Source organism: Suncus etruscus, chromosome 11 (assembly GCF_024139225.1).
Source record: "Suncus etruscus isolate mSunEtr1 chromosome 11, mSunEtr1.pri.cur, whole genome shotgun sequence".
Lineage (NCBI taxonomy): Eukaryota > Metazoa > Chordata > Mammalia > Eulipotyphla > Soricidae > Suncus > Suncus etruscus.
This window is the reverse complement of record NC_064858.1, coordinates 2293064-2315129: the sequence shown is the minus strand read 5'-3', so window position 1 is coordinate 2315129 and position 22066 is coordinate 2293064. Positions and strand designations below refer to the sequence as shown.

The window sequence follows — 22066 nt, the reverse complement described above, 5'->3', positions numbered from 1 at the left end:
TGAAATGAATATTCAAGTTGAATTTTTTCTCCTTGGATCTTTGGGGTGAACTCAGTCTGTAAAAATAATTCCCCATACTTTATCCACCCCCCAGGCAGATGGAGCCAATGCAGGGAGCCCTGAAGGATTAATATGCCAAGCCAGTCAGGAAAGAATCATGGAGTCAGTGGCTTCTCTTCTCATCTCCTGGTCTCTCTGTGTGCCAAGCCAAACCGACTTTTCTTTATTCGGTACAAAATTAAATGCGGGAAGTGTGGAATAAGATCTAGGTGGATTTTTACATAGCGAAAGGCTAGGTTTAAAGGAACAAATGCCTTAGTTCATCTTACATGGTCAAACAGAAGCTCTAAATTATTCTGCCATTGTAGCTTGTGGCAAAGCGGGGAGGACCCAGGTTCACTTCCGGCCTCCTATCAGGTCCCCTGAACCCTGCCAGGAGTAATCACTGAACATAGAGCCAGAAGTAACCCCTGAGCGCTGCCAGGTGTGGCTCCAAGACAAAGAGGACAGTGCATGTGAGGCCAGAGTGATAGCACAGCAGTAGGGTATTTGCCTTGCATTCGGCCAACCCGGGATGGACCCAAGGTTTGATCTCTGGCATCTCATATGGTTCCCCCGAGCCTACCAGGAGCGATTTCTGAGTGCAGAGCCAGGAGTAACCTCTGAGTGCCACCAGGAGTGACCCCAAAACTATAAATCAATCAATCAAAACAGTGCAAGTGCCATAAGGTTATGGCACCCCTTTACCTTAGCAGCCTTGGGCCCGTTAGCCATTTTCCCTCTGCTTCCTCCAGACCCAGCAGATGTAGATGGGCACAGGTGCTCATTAGGTTCTGAGTCGAAGCAGCGCAGGGTTCGTCCTCCAGAAGGATAGTCGGACAGTCAGCTTGAGCCGAGAGGCCTGGTCAAGGGACGGACGGACCGTTGGACAGATGGGGACTCTCCCTGCCCCTTCCCCCAGGCCCCTGCAGCCACCACCGCCTGCTCAGCTGGATGCTGGTCTTGGCCTGTCAGCGGGGACACCTGGAGGTGGTGAAATTGCTCGTCCAGACGCACGGGGCAGACCCTGAAAGCTACGCCATGAGGAAAAACGAATTTCCCAGCATTGAGCACCAACCCCTCTACGCGGCTGTCAAGTCAGGTGGGTGCCCCTTGGACTAGATCCCCCTCAGGCCTTCATGCCACCAGGGAGGGGGCACACATCACCAAGCCCCTCCTTTTGGGCACTTGCCTGGTGTGCCACTGACCCAGGTTTGATTCCCAGCATCCTCTATGTGCTGAGCTAGGAGGAGGCTCCCAGAACATTCTGGTATGAACCCCCCAAAAAAGCAATAGGGGGCCCAGAGAGTTAGCACAGCAGCGTTTGCCTTGCAAGCAGCCGATCCAGGACCAAAGGTGGCTGGTTCGAATCCCGGTGTCCCATATGGTCCCCGTGCCTGCCAGGAGCTATTTCGGAGCAGACAGCCAGGAGTAACCCCTGAGCACTGCCGGGTGTGACCCAAAAACCAAAAAAAAAAAAAAAAAGCAATAGGGCCATGCCTTCCCTCTTTCTGCTTATACTTGCTCCAGAGAGGGGGGTTTCAGGGTTTCAGAATCAAGGCTCACCACCACCCCCCGTGTGGCCCTGGGGACCCCCAAGGAGGTCATGGAAGAGGCTATGCTCTGCTCAGAGGCAAGGGGCAGTGTCTATGGGTCCAGCCTTTTGGGCACCCCGGCTGCTTGTCTCACCCTGGCCCGGTCCATAGGGAATGAAGACGTCGCCGTGTTCCTGCTCAGTCACGGGGCCTCCTTCTGCTCTTACGTCCTCCTTGACAGCCCGGGCCCCAGCAAGCGGCTGCTCCGGAAATACTTCATTGAGCCCAGCGGACTGCCCAGCAACTGTCCTGGGAAAGTGGTGAGTGCTGGGGGACAGAGGGCACCCTGAAAGAGATGAATGTGCTGGCACAGGTAAATGCCAGCAGGAGGGAGAGTGACGCTCGGCTGGTGAGACACCGGGACCCCGCCACTGCCCCCCATGACTGTCTGTCAGGGCCTTTGCGCTGAGGAGCAGAATGAGCAGCAAGGGGACTGGCGGTGTGAGTTTGTTCCTATTTGGGGAAACTTGGGCTCAGGAGCACCTGTAGACAGAGGTCACGGCTCTCGAACTGGCGACAAAGAGACAGAAATGGGAAATGCTGGGGGCTGGAGCAATAGCACAGTGGTTAGGCATTTGCTTTGCACGTGGCCAACTTTGGATGGACCCTGATTCGATCCCTGACATTTCATATGATCCTCCGAGCCTGCCAGAAGTGATTTCTGAGCTCAGAGCCAGGAGTAACTCCTGAGTGCCACCAAGTATGACCCAAAAAAACAAAAAGAAAAAAGAAAAGAAGAAAAAAGAAATGGGAAATGTTGAACGTTTTGATGTCCAGCTCGATGGTTGGGGACTAGAGAGTGATCAGACAGTGGAGTGGGCATTTTCCTTGCACACTGACAGCCCTGAATTCCATCCCCAACATCCCATAGGGTCCCCTGGACCTGCCAAGAGTGATCCCTAATGCAGAGTCAGAGGAAGGGCTGAGTGCCACTGGATGTGGTCCTAAAAAAAAAAAAAAAAAAACAACCAGAAATAGAACTAGACCATGGGCTGGAGAAATACTGTGGTGAGGGAGGTGCTTGCCTTGCAGGCAGCCAATCCCAGTTCGGCTGGCCTCAGGCATCACACTGTCCCCAGGACACAGCTGGAAGTAACCCCTGAGCAAGGCTGGGTCAGACCCAACACATCTCTTCCCTTAGTAATTCCGGGTTACTTGAAAGTTGCTGACAGTTTGTGAATATTCCCACTGCAAAAAAGAAATGGGGGAGCCAGAGCCATAGCACAGTTGGGATGGAGTTTGCCTTGCACACGACCAACCCAGGTTCAATCCCCAGCCTGCCAGGAGAATTCCTGAGTGCAGAGCCAGGAGTAAGCTCTGAGCACTGCCAGAAATGGTTAAAAACAAACAAAAGGAAACAACAAGTTTTAAAAGAATACAGACAAAGAAACAATGCATTAATGATGCTGTTCAGAGGCTGGAGCGATAGCACAGCAGTAGGGCATTTGCCTTGCACGCTGCCAACCCAGGACAGATCAGGGTTCAATCCCTGGCATTCCATATGGTCCCCTGAGCCTGTCAGGAGCGATTTCTGAGCACAGAACCAAGAGGAGCCCCTGAGCACAGCTGGGTGTGACCCAAAAAATAAAAGAAAACAAAAAAAAAATGCTTCTAGGCTGGAATAATAGTGGTAGGGTGTTTGCCTTGTATGCTGCTGACTCGAGTTTGATCCCCAGCATCCCATATGGTCCTCCGAGTCTGCCAGGAATAATTTCTGAGTGCAGAACCAGAAGGAACTCCAGAAAGCCACCAAGTGTGGCCCAGAGACTAATAATAATAATAATAATAATAATAATAACAAATGCTATTCACTTCTACTAAGTGACGGTGATTTGTTCCTGTGTGTCCCATCCAGAGTTCCAGGGAGTTCCAGGATGTCTGCTCTCTGACTCTCAGTACAACAGGCACAATCACATTAATTTCCATGTCAAAAACAAGACCAATGCTGTATTGTTTCTGTCACCGCGGCGTGGCTATGGCCCTTCCTGTGGGCACCACGGCCGGTCACTGCCCTGGGTGGCTGCACTGCATGGTGGGCATTTGGGTGCTGGGACCTATTTGCTCACAGAGATCACAGTGACAGACTGTTTAGGGATTCCCAAAAAGTTAGTAGGGCCTGTACTCTGACCAGCAAAATCCACAGACCTAGTCTGACACAAAATAATGAGGATCTTTGGGGGGCAGTAGGAGGCCAGGAGGTGGTGCTTAGGACTGATTCTTGGCTGTGTGCTAAGGAATCACTCCTGCTGGGGCTCAGGGACCCCTTAGCTTCTCCTTACCTTCATATTTTTTTTTTATTTTTTATTTTTGGGCCACACCGGGTGATGCTCAGGGGTTATTCCTGGCTATGCGCTCAGAAATAGCTCCTGGCTTGGGAAACCATATGGGATGCCAGAGATCAAACTGCCGTCTGTCCTGGGTCAACTTCCTGCAAGGCAAACGCCCTACTGCTGCACCACTGCTCTGGCCCCATCTCCTTACCTTCTGTCTCTGGTTCTCAAATAGCTCAATGCGTTCTCACAGCCATCTGACAGCTCCTGGCTTTTTTTTTTTTTTAATAATATATTTAAGCATCTTGATCACAAATGTATTTGTAGTTTGGTTTCAGTAATAAAAAAGAACACCCCCTTCACCAGCGCAACATTCCTGTCATCAGTGCCCTCTATCTCCCTCTTCCCCCACCCCTTGCCTGTCTTTGAGAAAGGCATTCTATTTCTCTCACTCATTACCATTGTCATGGTAGTTCTCAGTGTAGTTATTTCTCTAACTGCACTCACCACTCTTTGTGGTGAGCTACATACCTTGAGCCAGTCTTTCAGCCCTCATCTCTGGGAATTATTTCAATATCTTTTATTTTTCTTAAAACCCATAGATGAGTGAGACTATTCTGTGTGTGTCTCTCTCCCTCTGACTTATTTCACTCAGCATAATAGATTCCATGTACATCCATGTATAGGAAAATTCATGACTTTATCTCTCCTGATGGCTGTATAATATTCCATTGTGTATATGTACTACAGTTTCTTTAGCCATTTGTCTGTGGAAGGGCATCTTGGTTGTTTCCAGAGTCTGGCTATTGTAAATAGCGCTGCAATGAATATAGGTATGAGGAAGGGATTTTTGTGTTGTATTTTTTGTGTTCCTCAGGTATATCCCTAGGAGTGGTATAGCTGAATCATATGGGAGCTCAATGTCCAGTTTTTGGAGGAACCACCATATTGTTTTCCAGAAAGGCTGGACTAGATGTCATTCCCAACTCCTGGCTTTAACGTCTGCATTTTATCACTCACGGTCTTAGCATCTTTTAGTTCTTCCCAAAACTGGACTTTCCTCTTAGGTACATGGCTGAGCATTTTTCTGCAAGGTTGTTTGTCTTTTCCTCCTTCAGTGTAGACTTGAGATTGGGGGGTGGGGGTGGCAGAAAAGACTCACAAGCAGTGTTCAAGGAATCCTGGGGCCACAATCAGCGATGGGCAGTTTGGCTATGCTCGAACGGTGCTCAGGGAGCACTGTGAGACCAGGGCCCCAACTCGAGGCCTCACACTTGCAAGTCATATGCCTCAGTCCTCCCTGACCTCCATGTCTTGCTCCTCCCTCAGGGTCTAAGCTGCTCTTCTTTTTTCTCTTCATTTTCACTGATTATTTTTCCAGTCTGTTATTGTTTACCTTTCACCTTTATGGCATTTGAGGTATGTTAAAAGATATTTTCCAGTGAATTTTATATAATATTTTATATAATATTCCCTTAGAGTTCCTATGTTTTTATTGTTGTTGTTGTTGTTGTTGTTATTGTTGTGGTGGTGGTGGTTTGGGGGATCGGTAACCCTGGTGGCACTCAACCCAGTGGCGCTCAGGGCTGACTCTTGGCTCTATGCTTAAGGATCACTCCCTGGCAGTGCTGGGGCCTGTATGGGATGTTGGGGATCAAAGCCTGCTTGGCTACGTGCCAGGCCAGTGCCCTCCATGCTGTCCCATCACTTTGGGATTTTTGTGCATTTCTTTGCCTATGTGGTAGCTGGCAAGAATCCTTGCTTTGGTGTCTCCTTCAGTGGAGAGCGAATATCTGGTACAATCTGGGGTGTGGGATGGGCCACACCACCGTGCTCAGGGCTACTCACAGCTCCTGGTGCCAGACTGAATCTGAGTCAGCCACAGCAACACAAAGACCGTGCCTTATCCCTAGAGCTTCTGGTCCAGTGTTCTTTTGGTTTGGTTTTGGTTTTTGGTTTTGGGGCCACACCCGGCAGGGCTCAGGAGATGATTACTTTCTGAGTTCCTGGCAGGTTGGGGGGGACCCTATGAGATGCTGGGGATCAAACCCAGGTTGGCCTGCCACATGGAAAGCAAATACCCTCCCCATTGTACTTACTCTGGCCCCTGTGTGATTATGTTTTTGGTTTTGTTTTGTTTTGTTTTGTTTTGTTTGCTTTGGTTTGTTTTGTTTTGTTTTGTTTTGTTTTGTTTTTGTTTTTGTTTTTTTAGTTTTTGGGTCACACCAGGCGGTGCTCAGGGGTTACTCCTGGCTGTCTGCTCAGAAATAGCTCCTGGCAAGCACAGGGGACCCTATGGGACACCGGGATTCGAACTAACCACCTTTGGTCCTGGATTGGCTGCTTGCAAGGCAAATGCCGCTGTGCTATCTCTCCAGGCCCCACAAACCAAACTTTAACACATGACCATATGGGACACTGGGATTCGAACCCAACCACCTTTTGGTCCTGGATTGGCTGCTTGCAAGGCAAACGCTGCTGTGCTATCTCTCCGGGCCCAGTTGGTTTGGTTTTGGGTCACATCCTGCAGTGCTCAGGGGTTCCTCCTGGCTCTGTGCTCAGAAATCACTCCTGGAAGGCTTGGGGAGCCTTCCATATGGGATGCCAGGGATCGAACCCCATTCTGTCCCCCGGGTGGGGTGGGCCGTTGTGAAAGGCAAACACCCTACCACTGTGCTTTCTCTACAGCCTCCTGGTGTGATTATGGTTTTTTTTGTTTGTTTGTTTGTTTGTTTCGTTTTATTTTGTTTTTTTTGTTTGTTTGTTTTTCGGGCCACCCCCGTTTGATGCTCAGGGGTTATTCCTGTCTACGCGCTCAGAAATTGCCCCTGGCTTGGGGGGACCATATGGGACGCCGGGGGGGATCAAACCGTGTGGTCCTTTCCTTGGCTAGCACTTGCAAGGCAGACACCTTACCCTCTAGCGCCACCCTCGCCAGCCCCATGCTTAGGTTCTTTTAGCTCTCCCTTACAGACCTTCTTATGAATGCTAATGGTGTTTGGGGTGCAAACCTCAGAGGCTTTTCCCTGTTGAATAATGCAAAGTGCAAGCCATGTCCTTCGCTGTTGTTCCCCAGTTTCCCAGTTCCTTCTGTGGCTGATGAGGTGCTGCTCAGAATTTCGGCAGCTGACATATCTAGCCATGACGGGACCCTTGTTCCTGATTTGAAAGGTCGAAGCGTCACTGATTTGGGCATTGTCTGTGGATTTTTGGCCAAAACACTATCAGGTGGTTTCTGTGTGTTCCTTTTTTTTTTTTTTTTCTTTTTTTTTGGTTTTAGTTTTCTTTTTTATTGAAGTAGACATTCCGGGGGGCTCGGAGTGATAGCACAGTGGTGGTAGGGTATTTACCTTGCATGCAGATAACCCAGGACAGACCCGGGTTCAATTTCCAGCATTCCATATGGTCCCCTGAGCCTACCAGGAGCAAATTTCTGAGCAGAGAGCCAGGAGTAAATCCTGAGTGCCACTGGCTGTGACCCAAAAAAACAAAAAAATAAGGTAAAATAAACAAACATTCCCTTATATTTAGGGTAGGGTGGAGCCATCCCTAGGCAGTACTTGGGGCTGACTCCTGACTCTGTGCTCGGGGACCAAACCCTGTCAGCTGCATACATGGCAAAGAACCCCGCTGTGCTATCGCTCTGACCCCAAGTTTCGGTTTTTTTATTTTGGTTTGGAATCAGCCTCTGGTCCTGCTGAGCACTGCTCCCTGCTTGGGGGGATCCATAGTGCCAGGAATGGACTGGGGGACCTGCTCTCCCCATCCTCTGAACCCTGCAAGGTCTTCCCACACTTTTTTTTTGTTTGTTTTTTGTTTTTGGGTCACACCCGGCAGTGCTCAGGGGTTACTCCTGGCTCTACACTCAGAAATCGGGTCCTGGTAGGCTTGGGGGACCCTATGCGGATGCCGGGATTCGAACCACGTCCTTCCACATGCAATGCAAGCGCCCTTACCTCCATGCTATCTCTCCCGGCCCCAAAAGTTACTTTTCGTTGTTTGGTTTTGTTTGTTATTTTTTTGTTTGTTTTTTGGGTCACAACCCGGCAGCGCTCAGGGTTTCTCCTGGCCTCTCCGCTCAGAAATCGCTCCTGACAGGCTTGGGGGACCATATGGGAGTGCTGGGATTCAAACCACCGTCCCTTCTGCGTGCAAGGCAAATACTTTTACCTCCTTGCTAAACTCTCTGGCCCCTGAGCTTACTTTCTTTTTTTATGCTTGTTTGTTTGTTTTTGGTTTTTTTGGGTCACACCCGGCAGCACTCAAGGGGTTCCTCCTGGCTTTATGCTTCAGAAATTGCTCCCTGCAGGCCTCAAGAGACCCATATGGATGCCAGGATTAGAACACCGTCCCTTCTGCATGCAAGGAAAATGCCTTACCTCCATGCTATCTCTCTGGTCCCCCTTTCCCACGATTTTTTACCCTGTTTGAGCCTCGTGGGACAGGCACAGTTTGGGGAGGATCTTAGAGGCAGGCAGAGGACAATGTGACCACGCACACAAACACATATACTCAGACACACGTGCTCAGATGCCAACACACATCTGCTCACTCATACACAGACACAGATGCGCATACAGGCTCACACATGGGCTCACACACACTGAGATGCCTGGGTCCACATGCTCACATTCACAATCATACACGCACACGTGAAGCATGGTGTGCATGCTAACATGTGTATATGCATGACACACACATGTACTCACACACATACACACATGTACACATGCATCCGTGATCCCAGACTCTGACCCTTGGCCTTAGGGGTCTCCCAGGTTCCCACCTCTGTCCATCCCCTGTGCCCCAGTCCTGGGAAATCATCTACACACCCACCTTCTGCCCAAGGACCCCAGGGGCCTTTCTGTCCTCCCCCAGCTGTGCCCCTGGCTGGTCAACCCGGGGTTATATTTGATCCTGGGGGACTGGACTTAATGCCAAGGATGGATCTTGGGGCTTGTACCAGGCCCTCGCCCCTGCCCTTCCTGACTCATGCTTAGCTGTAGTTTTTTTTTTGTTTGTTTGTTTGTTTTTTTTGGTTTTTGGTTTTTGGGCCACACCCGGCGGTGCTCAGGGCTGACTCCTGGCTGTCTGCTCAGAAATAGCTCTGGCAGGCACGGGGGACCATATGGGACACCGGGATTTGAACCAACCACCTTTGGTCCTGGATCGGCCACTGTGCTATCTCTCCGGGCCCTTAGCTGTAGTTCTTAGTTTTGCTTTTTTGATTTTGTCACTGTGGAATTACAAAGTTAGGGGACTGGAGGGGGCCAGAGAGATAGCATGGAGGTAAGGCATTTGCCTTGCATGCAGGACAGTGGTTCGAATCCCAGCATCGCATATGGTCCCACCCCCTTGAGCCTGCCAGGAGCGATTTCTGAGTGTAGAACCAGGAGGAACCCCTGAGCACTGCCAGGTGTGACCCAAAAAACAAAACAACACAAAAAGTTAGGGGGCTGGATAGATACAACAGTGGTAGGGTGTTTGCCTTGCATGTGACTAACCCAGGACAGACCCGAGTCCAATCGCCAGCATCCCATAGGGTCCCCCAAGCCTGCCAGGAGAGATTTCTGAGTGCAGAGCCAGGTGGAACCCCTGAGTGCTGCCGGATGTGGCTCAGAAACAAATAAAAAAAAAATCAGAAAGTTAGGCGTGATGGAATTTCACAGTTCCCACACCGGCCCCTTCACCAGCGCCCCCACCCTTGGGCAGCTGTAGTTTTACTTCTCCCAGGGCTGAGAATACTTGCGTGTGAGAGATCCCGGGTTCAATTCCCAGCACTGCAGAACAACCCCCCAGCCTCCCCCAGGTGACTCATGGACAGCTGAGCTTGAACGCCCCTCACTCTGAGCACTGGGTCTCTGCCATTTGCGGGAGCCAGGAGCGCTCTGAACCACAAGACTGTGGTGCTTCTCTTCTCCTTTCTGGAAAATCAGCAGAAAGCGAAATGGCAGGACAAGCTCAGTCATTACAGTGCTGGGGCTTCCCCAGACCAGGTGGTTTCTCTGTTCAAAACCCCGCTGAGTGGATTTCCTGGGCTTGTAGTGGTCACATTCCTGGGACCTGCCCAAGCTCCAGGGATCTATCTGTGTCCCCACTCCTCTCCTGTGTGCAGACCAGGAAGCGTGAAGAATGGACCAGGAACCCCCGGTAAGTGCCCCTAGTCTGCTGGGGTGGACCTAGATTTGGGTCCCGGTTCAGATAAGAAGTCAGACCCCCTTGCTTCACCTGCTGTGGCCTGGATTTGTGCAGTCGCAATAATGTGCCCACATCTTGTGTCTGTTTCTAGGATCTCCCAAACCCTCTTGGGGGTCTTGGGATAATTCCCAGAGGAAGCGTTTCACTGGCTGGTGGCTCATTGGTGCTTCACTGCTCCAAGGCTGGGGATCAGTTCTAAACATTTTTTTATTTATTTATTTATTTATTTATTTATTTATTTAGGTTCTGGGGCTACACCTAGCAGTGTTCAGGGGTTACTCCTGGCTCTGCCCTCAGAAATTGCTCCTGGCTTGGGGGACCATGTGGGATGCTGGGGGGATCAAACCTGGGTCTTCCCAATCAGCCGCATGCAAGGAAAACTCCCTATTGCTGTGCTATCACTTTGGCCCATTTGTTTTTGTTTTTTTTTTAGTTGGTTTGGTTTTGGTTTTTGGGCCACACCCAGGGGCTCTCAGGAGTTACTCCTGGCTCTGTGCTCAGAAATCGCTCCTGGCAGGTTTGGGGGACCCTATGGGATGCTGGGTATCGAACTTGGATCCATCCCAGTGTGGTCGCATGCAAGGCAAATGTCCTATGACTGTGCTATCACTCCGACCCCTTGATCACAAGGTGCTCAGGGAAGGAGCCCAGAGAATGAAGTCATGCCCTCATGGGCACCCCATAGCCCTAGGTCCAGCCTGGCCTATCTGCCCTGGCCTCTCTACTGCCCCCACCTGGCGGGGTGGCAAAGTGCAGGAACCACTGGTACAGCAGGTGCTCTGAGCCCAGAAAGAAGCTTGGCAGCCCAGCTGTAGGTCGGGGGGGGGGGGGGCGTGGGGGGGGGCTCACCCAAACTTGAAGGACTCGGGAGCTGCTTCCCTGGCCCCGATTCTTCGTGGTGGAATGGCTGAGCTGTGTGCTCTCTCTAGCGGCCAGTTCACAGATAGCCACCCCCCTGCCCTGACCCACCTTGCTCCTGCGCCCCGTTTCTCTGCCCCCCAGCCTCTCTGCGTCAAGTGGGCAAACCTGAAGCTGCCGTGGGTGGACCTGGACTGGTTTCTGGACCTGTCGTGTCACATCACGGAGCTGGACCTTTCAGCCAACTGCCTGTCCTCGCTGCCATCCGTCATTCCCTGGGGACTCATCAGTCTGCGGAAGCTGAACCTCGCCCACAACCTTCTGGGGGAGCTGGGGGGTGCAGTCGTCAGACCAAATCCTCTGCACCAGGTGCACCCCAAGCCCTACACTTCCACCTGTGCCCCACTGCCTCCTTCAGGCAATCCAGATGGGCCCTGTTTCAGGGGCTCCCACACTCAGAACTTCGAGGGGATGACTTTCTTTTTTTGGGGGGTGTCTCACCTGGCAGTGCTCAGGGGTCACTCCTGGCTCTGTGCTCAGAAATTTCTCCTGGCAGACTCAGGGGACCATATGGATGCTGGGGATCAAACCCAAGTCTGTCCCAGGATGGGTCTGCGTGCAAGGCAAATGCCGGGGGGTGGGGGGACTTTTGGCTCTGTTCTGGGGGTGGTGACGACATCACTCCCCACTCGATGCTCTGGAGACCATGCAGGGACACCCAAGCCTGGGGTGCTTAGCCCACGGGGCTTCCAGGCCAAACAAGGAGGTTATGGAAAAGCCCAGTTTTACCCTGCTCATGGGGAGCTGTGGGGTGCTGGGGAGGGTGGGAAGGGGCTCCAGGAAGGATTGGGTGCCTGCACCCCAGCTGCTCTGAGAGATGTCTTTTGGGTGGGCTTCTCCCTGCAGACTCCTGGAACTCGACGTCTCCAGCAACCGGCTGAGTTCCCTCCCATCAGGCCTCCTGCACCTGTCCAGGCTACAGCGACTCGCTGCTTCCAAGAATTACCTGGAGAAACTCTTTGAAGAGGATGGCGGTAGGTGCTGCCAGGGACCCCCCGCCCTGCCCTCCCGAAGCTCTGGTCCTCCACCCGCCTGTCCTTCAGCCCCCTTGGTGTCCTTTGTTCGTCCCCAGCCACCAGCTGGATGGGGCTTCGGGCACTTCAACAGCTGGACCTCTCGGACAACAAGCTCAAGGTGCTGCCCTGCCACATCCTTCACTCCTGCAAGTCCCTTCAGTGCCTCGATGTGTCCAGGAACTACCTGAAGGCCTTGCCCGAGCCCTGGGCCTGCCCGTTGGTGAGTGGCACTGCAGGCCTGGCCAGCTTCGCCCTCACAGTCTTGCACAGACCTGGGGGGATGGCCTGGCCTCAGATGACACCGACCCAGAGCCCTGCAGGGTGTGGCCCTCAAACCAAACTTTATTTTTATTTATTTATTTATTTATTTTTGGTTTTTGGGTCACACCCGACGGTGCTCAGGGGTTTCTCCTGACTCAGCTCAGAAATCTATCCTGGCAGCTTGGGGGACCATATGGGATGCTGGGGATTGAACTCGAGTCTATCCTGGGTTGACACTGTCCAAAGCAAATGCCCTACTGCCGTGCTATTACTCTGGCCCACAAACCAAACTTTTTTTTGGGGGGGGGGCCACACCCGTCGGTGCTCAGGGGTTCCTCCTGGCTGTCTGCTCAGAAATAGCTCCTGGCAAGCACAGGGGACCCTATGGGACACCGGGATTCGAACCAACCACCTTTGGTCCTGGATTGGCTGCTTGCAAGGCAAATGCCGCTGTGCTATCTCTCCAGGCCCCACAAACCAAACTTTAACACATGATGTGGTGGGTTCCTTCTGGGCATGATGCTGCCACTTATCTTGGGAAGCAGCAGAGGGTCGGGGCACAGGGGTCCCCGAGGCTCAGCCTGCCAGGTCCTTCTCAGGGCACAGAGATAGTAGTTTGTAGCTTCCAAACACGGCTGGGATGGGGGGCTTTGAGACCCAAGCGGGCTGCAACCCCACACCCTGGCTGCTGTGTGGCTCACTCACACCTCCCCCTCATGCCTCTAGAGGAGCTGCCGAGCCTCCCGCAACGCGCTGGAGTCCCTGCCCGCGAGGATGTGCATGTTTTGGAAGGAGCATCTGCAAGATGTGGACTTCTCGGAAAACAGCCTAAGGGAGGTGCCCATGGGCCTCTTCCAGCTCGAGGTGAGCGCACCCCACCCTGCCCTCTGTCTTTTCTTCCTTTCTTTCTTTCTTTCTTTTTCTTTCTTTCTTTTTCTACCTTTCTTTCTTTCTTTCTTTCTCTTCCTTCTTCTTCTTTCTTTCTTCTTTCTTTCTTTCTTCTCTTCTTTTCTTCTTCTCTTTCTTCTTTCCTTCCTTCCTTCTTCCTTCCTTCCTTTTTTCCTTTTTCCACCTTCTTCTTCTTCCTTCCTTCCTTCCTTTCCTCCTTCTTCCTTCTTCCTTCCTTCCTTCCTTCCTTCCTTCCTTCCTTCTATATTTGATGCCAGGAATCAAGCCACTGTCTGTCCTGGGTCGGCTGTGTGCAAGGCAAACACCCTACTGCTGTGCTATCTCTCCGGCCTTTTGCTCTTGGTTTTTCTTTGGGTTTGGGTTTAGGGGCCACACCTGGCTGTGTCAGGGATGACTCCTGGCTCTGTGTTCAGGGACCTAACAGATGGGGAGCGATCGAACCTGGTTGGTCTATGCCAAGGGTCTCAAACTCAATTTACCTGGGAGCCGAAGGAGGCAAAGTAGGGGTGAGGCAGGGCGCATAATACTGAATATTCGCAATAAAAAATCGCATTAGTAAGAAAAAAATCGCAAAAAATCGCATTAAACATTTGCATACCCCAAACGGAACTGCTCAGGGTATGCGAATGTTTAATGCTATTTTTTTCTTACTAATGCGATTTTTATTGCAATTATTCGGTAAGCGAATCGCGAATACTGCAATATTTGAAGGTCGGCCACAGGCCACAAAACGTTGTACGTGGGCCCGGAGAGATAGCACAGCGGCGTTTGCCTTGCAAGCAGCCGATCCAGGACCAAAGGTGGTTGGTTCGAATCCCGGTGTCCCATAGGGTCCCCCGTGCCTGCCAGGAGCTATTTCTGAGCAGACAGCCAGGAGGAACCCCTGAGCACCGCGGGGTGTGGCCCCCCCCCCCAAAAAAAAAAACGTTGTATGGAGGGCCGCAAACGGCCCGTGGGTTGCGAGTTTGAGACCCCTGGTCTATGCAATACCTTGCCCTCCCACTGTCCTGTCTTTCTGGTCCCTGACTTTATGATTTGGAGGGGTAAATCCTGACTCTGTGCTCAGGGATCACTCATAGCAGGGCTCCTCCAGGGACCCTATGGGGTACCCGGGACAGAACCCAGGTTGGCCATGTGCAAGGCAAACACCCCCCCCCCTCCCCACTGTGCTGTCGCTCAGGCCCCTAAGATCCCAGAGGCTTTAAAGCACTGATGAGCCTGCCTTAATTGTGTCTCAAGGTCTCAAGGGTTGTGTCTGCTAACTTTGATGTGTACATGACCTGGAAGGAAACTGTTTCTGTCTGTCCCTCCCCTAGGCCCCTCTGTCCCTGCGTCTACAGGGAAACCAGCTGGGGGTCTTACCGCCCCAGGACAAGTGGACCGTGCCGGCGGCTCAAGACCCTGGGATCTCTCCAGAAACCACTTGGGCCAGTAAGGGGAGCAGTGGGGGTGGGGGTTTTCACTTCTGACAACTTCCAATATGGCTGCACTCCCACAGTGGAGTAGAACCCAGGGGGTCAGAGCTACCACCAGCAGAGGGTCCTGTGGATGGGGTCAGTAGGTTCCCAGTTACTAATCCCCAGGACTGGTCCCCACAGTCATCCTGATGTGTCTGGTTCCAGATGGACCCAGGCTGGTTGGACCTACCCCCATCTCTTTTATAACTTTACCCTCTTGTAAAAGTCCTTAGGGAAAGGGCTGGGAGGGGGCAGGGCTGGGGGTCCAGCAGAGGAATTCTGGGGAGATCCTAACTCAGCAGGGACTCCTGATAGCCATTGTAGAGATTCTGGGGGAAGCCTGGTCAAAAACTCTGTTCTGTTCAGAAGAATTTGCAAAGCCCTCAAATATGCCTGAATTGAACGAAAGAAATTTTCTGACCCCCATCCTTACCCTACACACATAAACACACACACACACACACACACACACACACACACACACACACACACACACACACACACACACGCATTTACCTCTGAAAGACCTGAGGCTGGTGGGCCTTGGAGACACAACAGCTCTGTGGACTCTCAACAGTGCAGACAAACTTCTACAGAGCATTTGAAAATGGAACTTTCTGTTTTTCTTTTCATTCTTTGGTTTTTGGGCCACATCTGGCGGTGCTCAGAGGTTCCTCCTGCTCCTGAGCTCAGAAATCGCTCCCTGGCAAGCTCTGGGGGAGCCAAGATCTTCCAGGATGCCCCAAGAAACCGATGCCTGTCCTCAGTGACAGGTTGGGAGAATAGAAATTAGCTGAGTGAAATGCGGTTTTATTTCCCCCGAGAAAAGCCCTGGAGAACGACCTTTAAGTTAGTAGTTTAGCTACTGGAAACTTCTACCTGCAGATAGTGTTTCCCCTTCCATCCAGCTGTTGGCACTGTCTAGTGGAGTCAGAGCGCCAAAGCTAATGTCTTTGCCCCTGCTTTTCCCCCCCAAATCAGACTTTTTCCCATTATTTCTGACTGGTTGATGTTTGCCCCTGCAGAAATGAAGAAATGAAGTCAAGGCGGATTTCCTTCTTCACCACCAGAGGCCGACAGCGGGCAGGGACCGAGACAGGTACGTGCAGGTCGAGGTCCGGCCCACACCACTGGGGGGCGCTTCCAGTATTGGGGTGTGGTCGGTGGGCGTGGTCCTGGGCCTTAAGCCCCGCCCCTAGTGATAAATTCTTCCCTCCTTCCTTTTTCTTTTCTTTCTTTTTTCCTTTCCTTTTCCTTTTCTTTTTTTTCTTGGCTTTATTTTCTGTGAATTTTTTAAATCTTTTTTTAAATATTTTTAATCTTTTAAAAAAAATTTTGAATCTTTTTTTTAAATCTGCTCTTTTTTTTTTTTTTTTTGCTTCTCTTGAAGCAAGAGAGTGGGTTGCTTGTTTTAGCTTTTGGGTCACACTCAGAGATGCTCAGATGGTCACCTCCTGGTAGTGGAGGAGAGGACCATGTTGGGGTGTCCGACACATATGGTGCCAGAATCAAACCCAGGTTGGCTCCGTGCAAGGCAAGTTCCCCTCCCTGCTGTGCTATTGGTTCTGGTCACAGGATAGATCTTAATGAATGCAACTTTCTTAGAGGAGCCGGAGCAGTAGCACAGCAGTAGGGCATTGCTTGCATGCATCTCGATCCAGGATGACCTGGTTCAATCCTCAGCATCCCATATGGCTCTCCTAGCCAGCAGCGGTTTCTGAGCACATGGCCAGGAGTAAACCCCTGAGCATCACCGGGTGTGGCAAAAGGAAGGAAGGAAGGAAGGAAGGAAGGAAGGAAGGAAGGAAGGAAAGGAAGGAAGGAAGGAAGGAAGGAAGGAAGGAAGGAAGGAAGGAGGAAGGAAGGAGAAATTTTATTAGAAAGATGTGAGGAGAGAGAAAAGAGGAAATACATGTTCACGAGAGAACATGGATCCAGATGGAAAAAAACAGAGCCTTAGAAACAGTAGGTGAGATACATCCCATGGAGGACCACAGACCGGACAAGGCAGCCTTGCAATGAAGTGTTGTTGTTGTTGTTGTTGTTGTTTGTTTGGGACAACACCCTGTGAGGCTCAGAGCTGACTCAGGTATCTGTGCTCAGGGGTCCATATAGAATGCTGGGGATCAGGGGCCAGAGAGATAGCATGGAGGTAAGGGCATTTGCCTTGCATACAGAAGGACGGTGGTTCAAATCCCGGCATCCCATATGGTCACGTGAGCCTGCCAGGAGCAATTTCTGAGCATAGAGCCAGAGGGAACCCCTAAGCACTGCTGGGTGTGACCCCAAAACAAAACAAAAAAAGAATGCTGGGGATCGAACTCAAATCAACCCTATGCAAAGCAAGTGCCCTCTTTGCTGTACTATCACTCCAACCCCTAGCAATGAATCTTGATCCGGGCTTGAACTCGGGTCCCCTCCACTGCCCCCAAAGCCCTTGAGCTCTGTCTGGTTCCAGGCCAGCCCCACACCCAGCACACTCTGCCCTTTCCTTGCAGCTTGTGCCCTGGAGTTCCCATCCTTCCTGGCCGAGTCCCTAGAAGTCCTGTCTCTGAGTGATAACCACCTAGACAGCGTGCCCCCCTCCGTCTGCCAGCTCCGCAACCTATCTGAACTGTATTTGGGGAAGTGAGTACCTAGGCCTTCCAGTCCTGGGATGTGAGCATGGAATATTCCGGAAGTTTCAGAAAAGGCCCCGCTGATTTCTGGGGGTGCCCAATGATGGGGTGTACGTATAACATTCCTGCCCAGCAGTGCTCTGAGTGGAACGTGCCACACCCAGGCGATGCCCAGATGCTGATCTAAAAGCAGTGCCATGAGCCAGGAGACTGGGAGGGAATTGGTGGAACCCAGAGGCACCCTCGGTCCCTTCTAGGGAGGGACGGGTGGTCGGCCTTGTTGAGGGGCCCCTGCCCTATCATGTCCCTCACGGTCCCATATGATCCCAGTAACCCAGGCCTTCGGGAACTGCCCGTCGAGCTGGGCCAGCTGAGCAACCTGTGGCAGCTAGACATCGAGGACCTGGTCGTCAACAACGTGCCCGCCGAGATCAGGAAGGAAGGTAGGGTCCGTCAGCCCCCCGCCCCAAAGTGCTGCTTCATCCTGGGGTCAGGGGACAAGAGCCACAGAGCACTAGGCTCAGCTCAGATTCCTGTGTTTGGGGAAGTGATGTGAGTTAGTGGGGGAGAATAAAGGAGCAGGGGAGGGATGGAACAACACACGCCCCCATACCTGGAAATCTGGTCTTGCATGGTTTTTTGGGGGTGTATGTGAGGGTCACACTGGATGATGCTCAGGGATCCCTCCTGAAAGTGCTTGGGGGGGGGGATCCTATAGGATGCCGGAGATAGAACCCAAGTGGATCACATGCAAAGCGAGTGCCCTTCCACTGTGCTCTCACCCCAGTCCCTGTCTTGTCCTCTTGTGCTTTCACTTCCTTTAGAAAATGCCCCCGATGGGGGGGCCGGGATGATAGCATGGAGGTAAGCATTTGCCTTTCATGCAGAAGGTCATCGGTTGGAATCCCGGCGTCCCATATGGTCTCCCCGTGCATGCCAGGAGCAATTTCTGAGCATGGAGCCAGGAGTAACCCTGAGCACTGCCGGGGTGTGGACTCAAAAACCCACAAAAAAAAAAAAGAAAGAAAATGCCCAATGGGGGGGCCTAAGAGAGAGCCTATGGGGAGGAGTGTTTCCCTAGCTTGTGATTCTTCTGGGTTCCATTTCCAGCATCCCATAGGGTCCCCCCAACCACCACCAGGAGGAATGCCCAGATTTGATCCCTGGCATCTCATAGCATGATCAGCTCTTGAGCACCACACCACTGAGTATGATCCAAACCACCCCAAAAAGGTCCACTGATGTGGGTCTAAAACCTACAATAATACCCCTCCCCTCCCAGTCTCCACTTGGCCGTCGTGTCTTCTGACTGTGACTATGCAGTTGGATCTTTCCCTGGCAGACGGCCCTGGATAGGACAAGGGTGTGCTGAGCCATGACCGTACATGCAAGCAGCTGGAGTGGGTCCCGTCTCGGTGCTGGCCACCCCTTACAGCCCGCACCCCGTGTCCCCAGGCCCCAAAGCTGTGCTGTCTTTCCTGCGGGCCCAGCTACGGAAGGCCGAGAAGTGCCGGCTGGTGAAGATGGTCATCGTGGGCCCACCCCGCCAAGGCAAGTCCAGCCTCCTGGACATTCTGCAGACGGGGAAGGTGCCACAGGTGCTGCCCAGTGAGGCCACCATCAGGACCACCAAGTGGGAACTGCAGAGACCGCCCGGCTCCAAAGCCAAGGTTAGGCAGGAGGGGCCCTGCCAGACCTTCCTTCCCTTGCAGACAGCCGGGCTGGGATTTTCCCTGGGGGTGAGGGAAGGCCTGACCTCAGGATGAAAACCTAAACCAAACCCTAATCCAAACCTACATGTTGTGATCTTAATCCCCCATTCCTCATTTTCTGCTGGGCTGGGATATTCTCTTTGGAAAAAGGGCAGCTCTACCTCAGGGTGCTATCCTAATCCAACCCAAATACTAACCCAAATGTACCCCAAGCCGAACCCTAACCCAGTCATAACCATAACCCAACCCTGAACCTAAAACAACAATAACCCTAACCCCTAACAAACCCTAATGCCAATCCTAATCTAACCCTAAAGCAACTTTGACCTAAACCAACCCTAACCCAACACTAGCCTGAAGCCCTAACATAATCCAACCCCAACCTCAACCCTAACCATAGACGGGTCTTAACCCAAAACCAACCATAACCTTCAACCTAACTTGATCCTAAACCTCAACCTAACCCTAACCTAACCCTGACCCAACCCTAACCCTAAGCCTAACCCAAATCTAACAAAAACCATAACCCTCAACTATACCTCAACCTAACCTTAACCTAACCCTGACTCAACCCTAACCCTAGCCCTCACCCTAACCTAACCATAACCATACCCTAACCCTCACCCTAACCCTGACTCAACCCTACCCCTAACCTTAATAGTAAACCTAACTCTAACCCTTAACCCTAACCATAGACCAGTCTTAACCCAACGCCAACTCTAACCCTCTACCTAACCCTAACCCTAACCCAACCCTAACCCTCACCCTAACACTAACACAAATCGGATCTTCTGTCTCTGACTTGCCCTCCTGCCAGATCCATCTGGGCCACTTGGAGGTTGGGTTGGGATGCAGATTTTGGAGTCCGCCCCTTCCCCTCACCTGTCTGCACTGGATGGGGACAAACCAGTGCTCCCAGATCTTACAAACCCTCTGCACTCTGGCTGCACCCCGGGGCTCTCCTGGGCTCTTGGACCCTGTCACTCACACGCCTCCTGACCCCGACGCCCAGGTGGAATCGGTGCAGTTCCACGTGTGGGACGTGGGGGGCCCTGCCAGCATGGCGGCTGTGACGCAGTGTTGCTTCACCGACAAGGCGCTCTATGTGGTGGTCTGGAACCTGGCTCTGGGGGAGGAAGCCGTGGCCAGCCTGCAGTTCTGGCTCCTGAGTATTGAGGTAAGGGATCCCAGGGTCCCTGGCCCCTCACACTGGCTCCCACCTCTTGGTTTCTTTGGGTTTTCATTTGTGTATTCCAGGGATGAAACCTGGGCCCCTTGCATGTGAAGCCCTATTCCCGGCTGTGTCTCCTGAACAGTGGGGGGGTCCCATGGAGGGTGTCCCCACAGCAAAGTTGTGGTTGGTTATGTGCTAAAGGTCATGTTCAACACCTTCAGTTTAAGTTCACTTCACTCTTGGAGGAGGTTCAGGGGTGCGGTTCCTGGTTTCAGGGCCAAGCTGATGTGAACCCAGACATGGTCTGATGGGCTGTCTAAAGGGATTAGGAGTTGCGATAGCGCAAGCAGAGAGAGTCTTTGCCTTGCACGCAGCCAACATGGGTTCAATCCCCCACATCCTATAGGGGAACCCCAAGTGATCCCAGAGTGCAGAGCCAAGAATAAACCCTGAGAATCTCTGGATGTGGACTCCAAATATTAAATGAATAAGTAAATAAAGGGGTTTGAGGCAACAGCACAGCACAGCAGAGAGGTTGTTTACCTCACACCCAACTGGAAATAGGTTCATTCCCAGCATCTCATCTGGTCCCTTGAGCACTGTCAGGAGGGAGTCCTGGGTACCTCCAGGTGTGGCCAAAGACAGCTAAGAGCTTGAGAGGTTGAGAGATCGCCCCAAGACCAAAGCTTACACTGTTCTGAATCAGGACCCCAGTACAGCCAAGTACTCCTGGGTTAGAATTGCATCACTGAGCCCAGCACTGAACACCAGTCATCCGACTGAGTGTAGCTGGGGATGGCCCTCCAGGCATTGCTTGGGAGACAACAAACTTGGGTTTTGGTGTGGGGGTCACCCAGAGCGCTCAGGCAACCAGGGATAGAGCTAAGGACAAACCCTCAAGCCCACTGCATGCGAAACAAGCACTGTCACCCTGGGACCATCTCTCCAATCTTGCAACAACTTTTGTTCTGATTTTCTTTGGGTCCATATCCAGCCGTGCCCTCCTAGCTATGCTCTTGAAGTTCAGGGGAAGCATATGTGATGCTGGGGGCCGAATCCTGGTCAGTCATGTGTAAGGCCAGCACCTTCTTTTTTTTTTTTTTTTTTTTTTTTTTGGTTTTTGGTTTTTGGGCCGCACCCGGCAGTGCTCAGGGGTTACTCCTGGCTGTCTGCTCAGAAATAGCTTAGCTCCTGGCAGGCACAGGGGACCATATGGGACACCGGGATTCGAACCAACCACCTTTGGTCCTGGATCAGCTGCTTGCAAGGCAAACGCCACTGTGCTAGCTCTCCGGGCCCAGGCCAGCACCTTCTTTTTTTTTGTTTTGTTTTGTTTTGTTTTTTTTGTTTTTGGGCCACACCCGTTTGACGCTCAGGGGTTACTCCTGGCTATGTGCTCAGAAATCGCCCCTGGCTTGGGGGGACCATATGGGATGCTGGGGGATCGAACCACGGTCCGTTCCTTGGCTAGCGCTTGTAAGGCAGACACCTTACCTCTAGCGCCACCTTCCCGGCCCATCCAGCACCTTCTTAACCCTTGTCCTACCTCTTGGCCCAGCAAATATTTGTTTGTTTGTTTGGGGACCATACCTGGCGGTGCTCGGTGTTACTTCTGGCTCTGCACTCAAATCTATCTTGGCAGGCTTGAGGGACCATATGGGATGCCGGGCATCGAACCCGAGTTCATCCCGGATCGGCACAAGCAAGGCAAATGCCCTACTACTGTGCTATCACTCCAGCCCCCAGCAAATGCTTTTAACTAAAGAGACAGTGAGCTAGGAAGTGGCCGAAAATGCACCTGATTTGTGTGCTGGATCCTATCCTGAGTACCACAAACCCCTGCCTGTCCCTAGAGCTACCCCTGAACCCTGAGTGGATTAGTGGCCCCCTAACCAACAC

The 22066-nt window shown here is 52.0% G+C and overlaps 1 protein-coding gene across 1 annotated transcript in view; it reads left to right on the top strand.

The window, feature by feature from the left end:
• LRRK1 (leucine rich repeat kinase 1) overlaps window positions 1-22066 on the top strand; it is a 58058-nt gene that overhangs the window by 12492 nt on the left and 23500 nt on the right. Inside the window, 15 exon segments of the mRNA XM_049782663.1 lie at window positions 962-1141; window positions 1746-1894; window positions 11105-11295; window positions 11297-11329; window positions 11867-11994; window positions 12093-12256; window positions 13024-13161; window positions 14523-14588; window positions 14590-14610; window positions 14612-14637; window positions 15689-15762; window positions 17162-17291; window positions 17612-17724; window positions 18737-18951; window positions 20006-20170. Coding sequence (XP_049638620.1) covers window positions 962-1141; window positions 1746-1894; window positions 11105-11295; window positions 11297-11329; window positions 11867-11994; window positions 12093-12256; window positions 13024-13161; window positions 14523-14588; window positions 14590-14610; window positions 14612-14637; window positions 15689-15762; window positions 17162-17291; window positions 17612-17724; window positions 18737-18951; window positions 20006-20170 — 1793 coding nt within the window.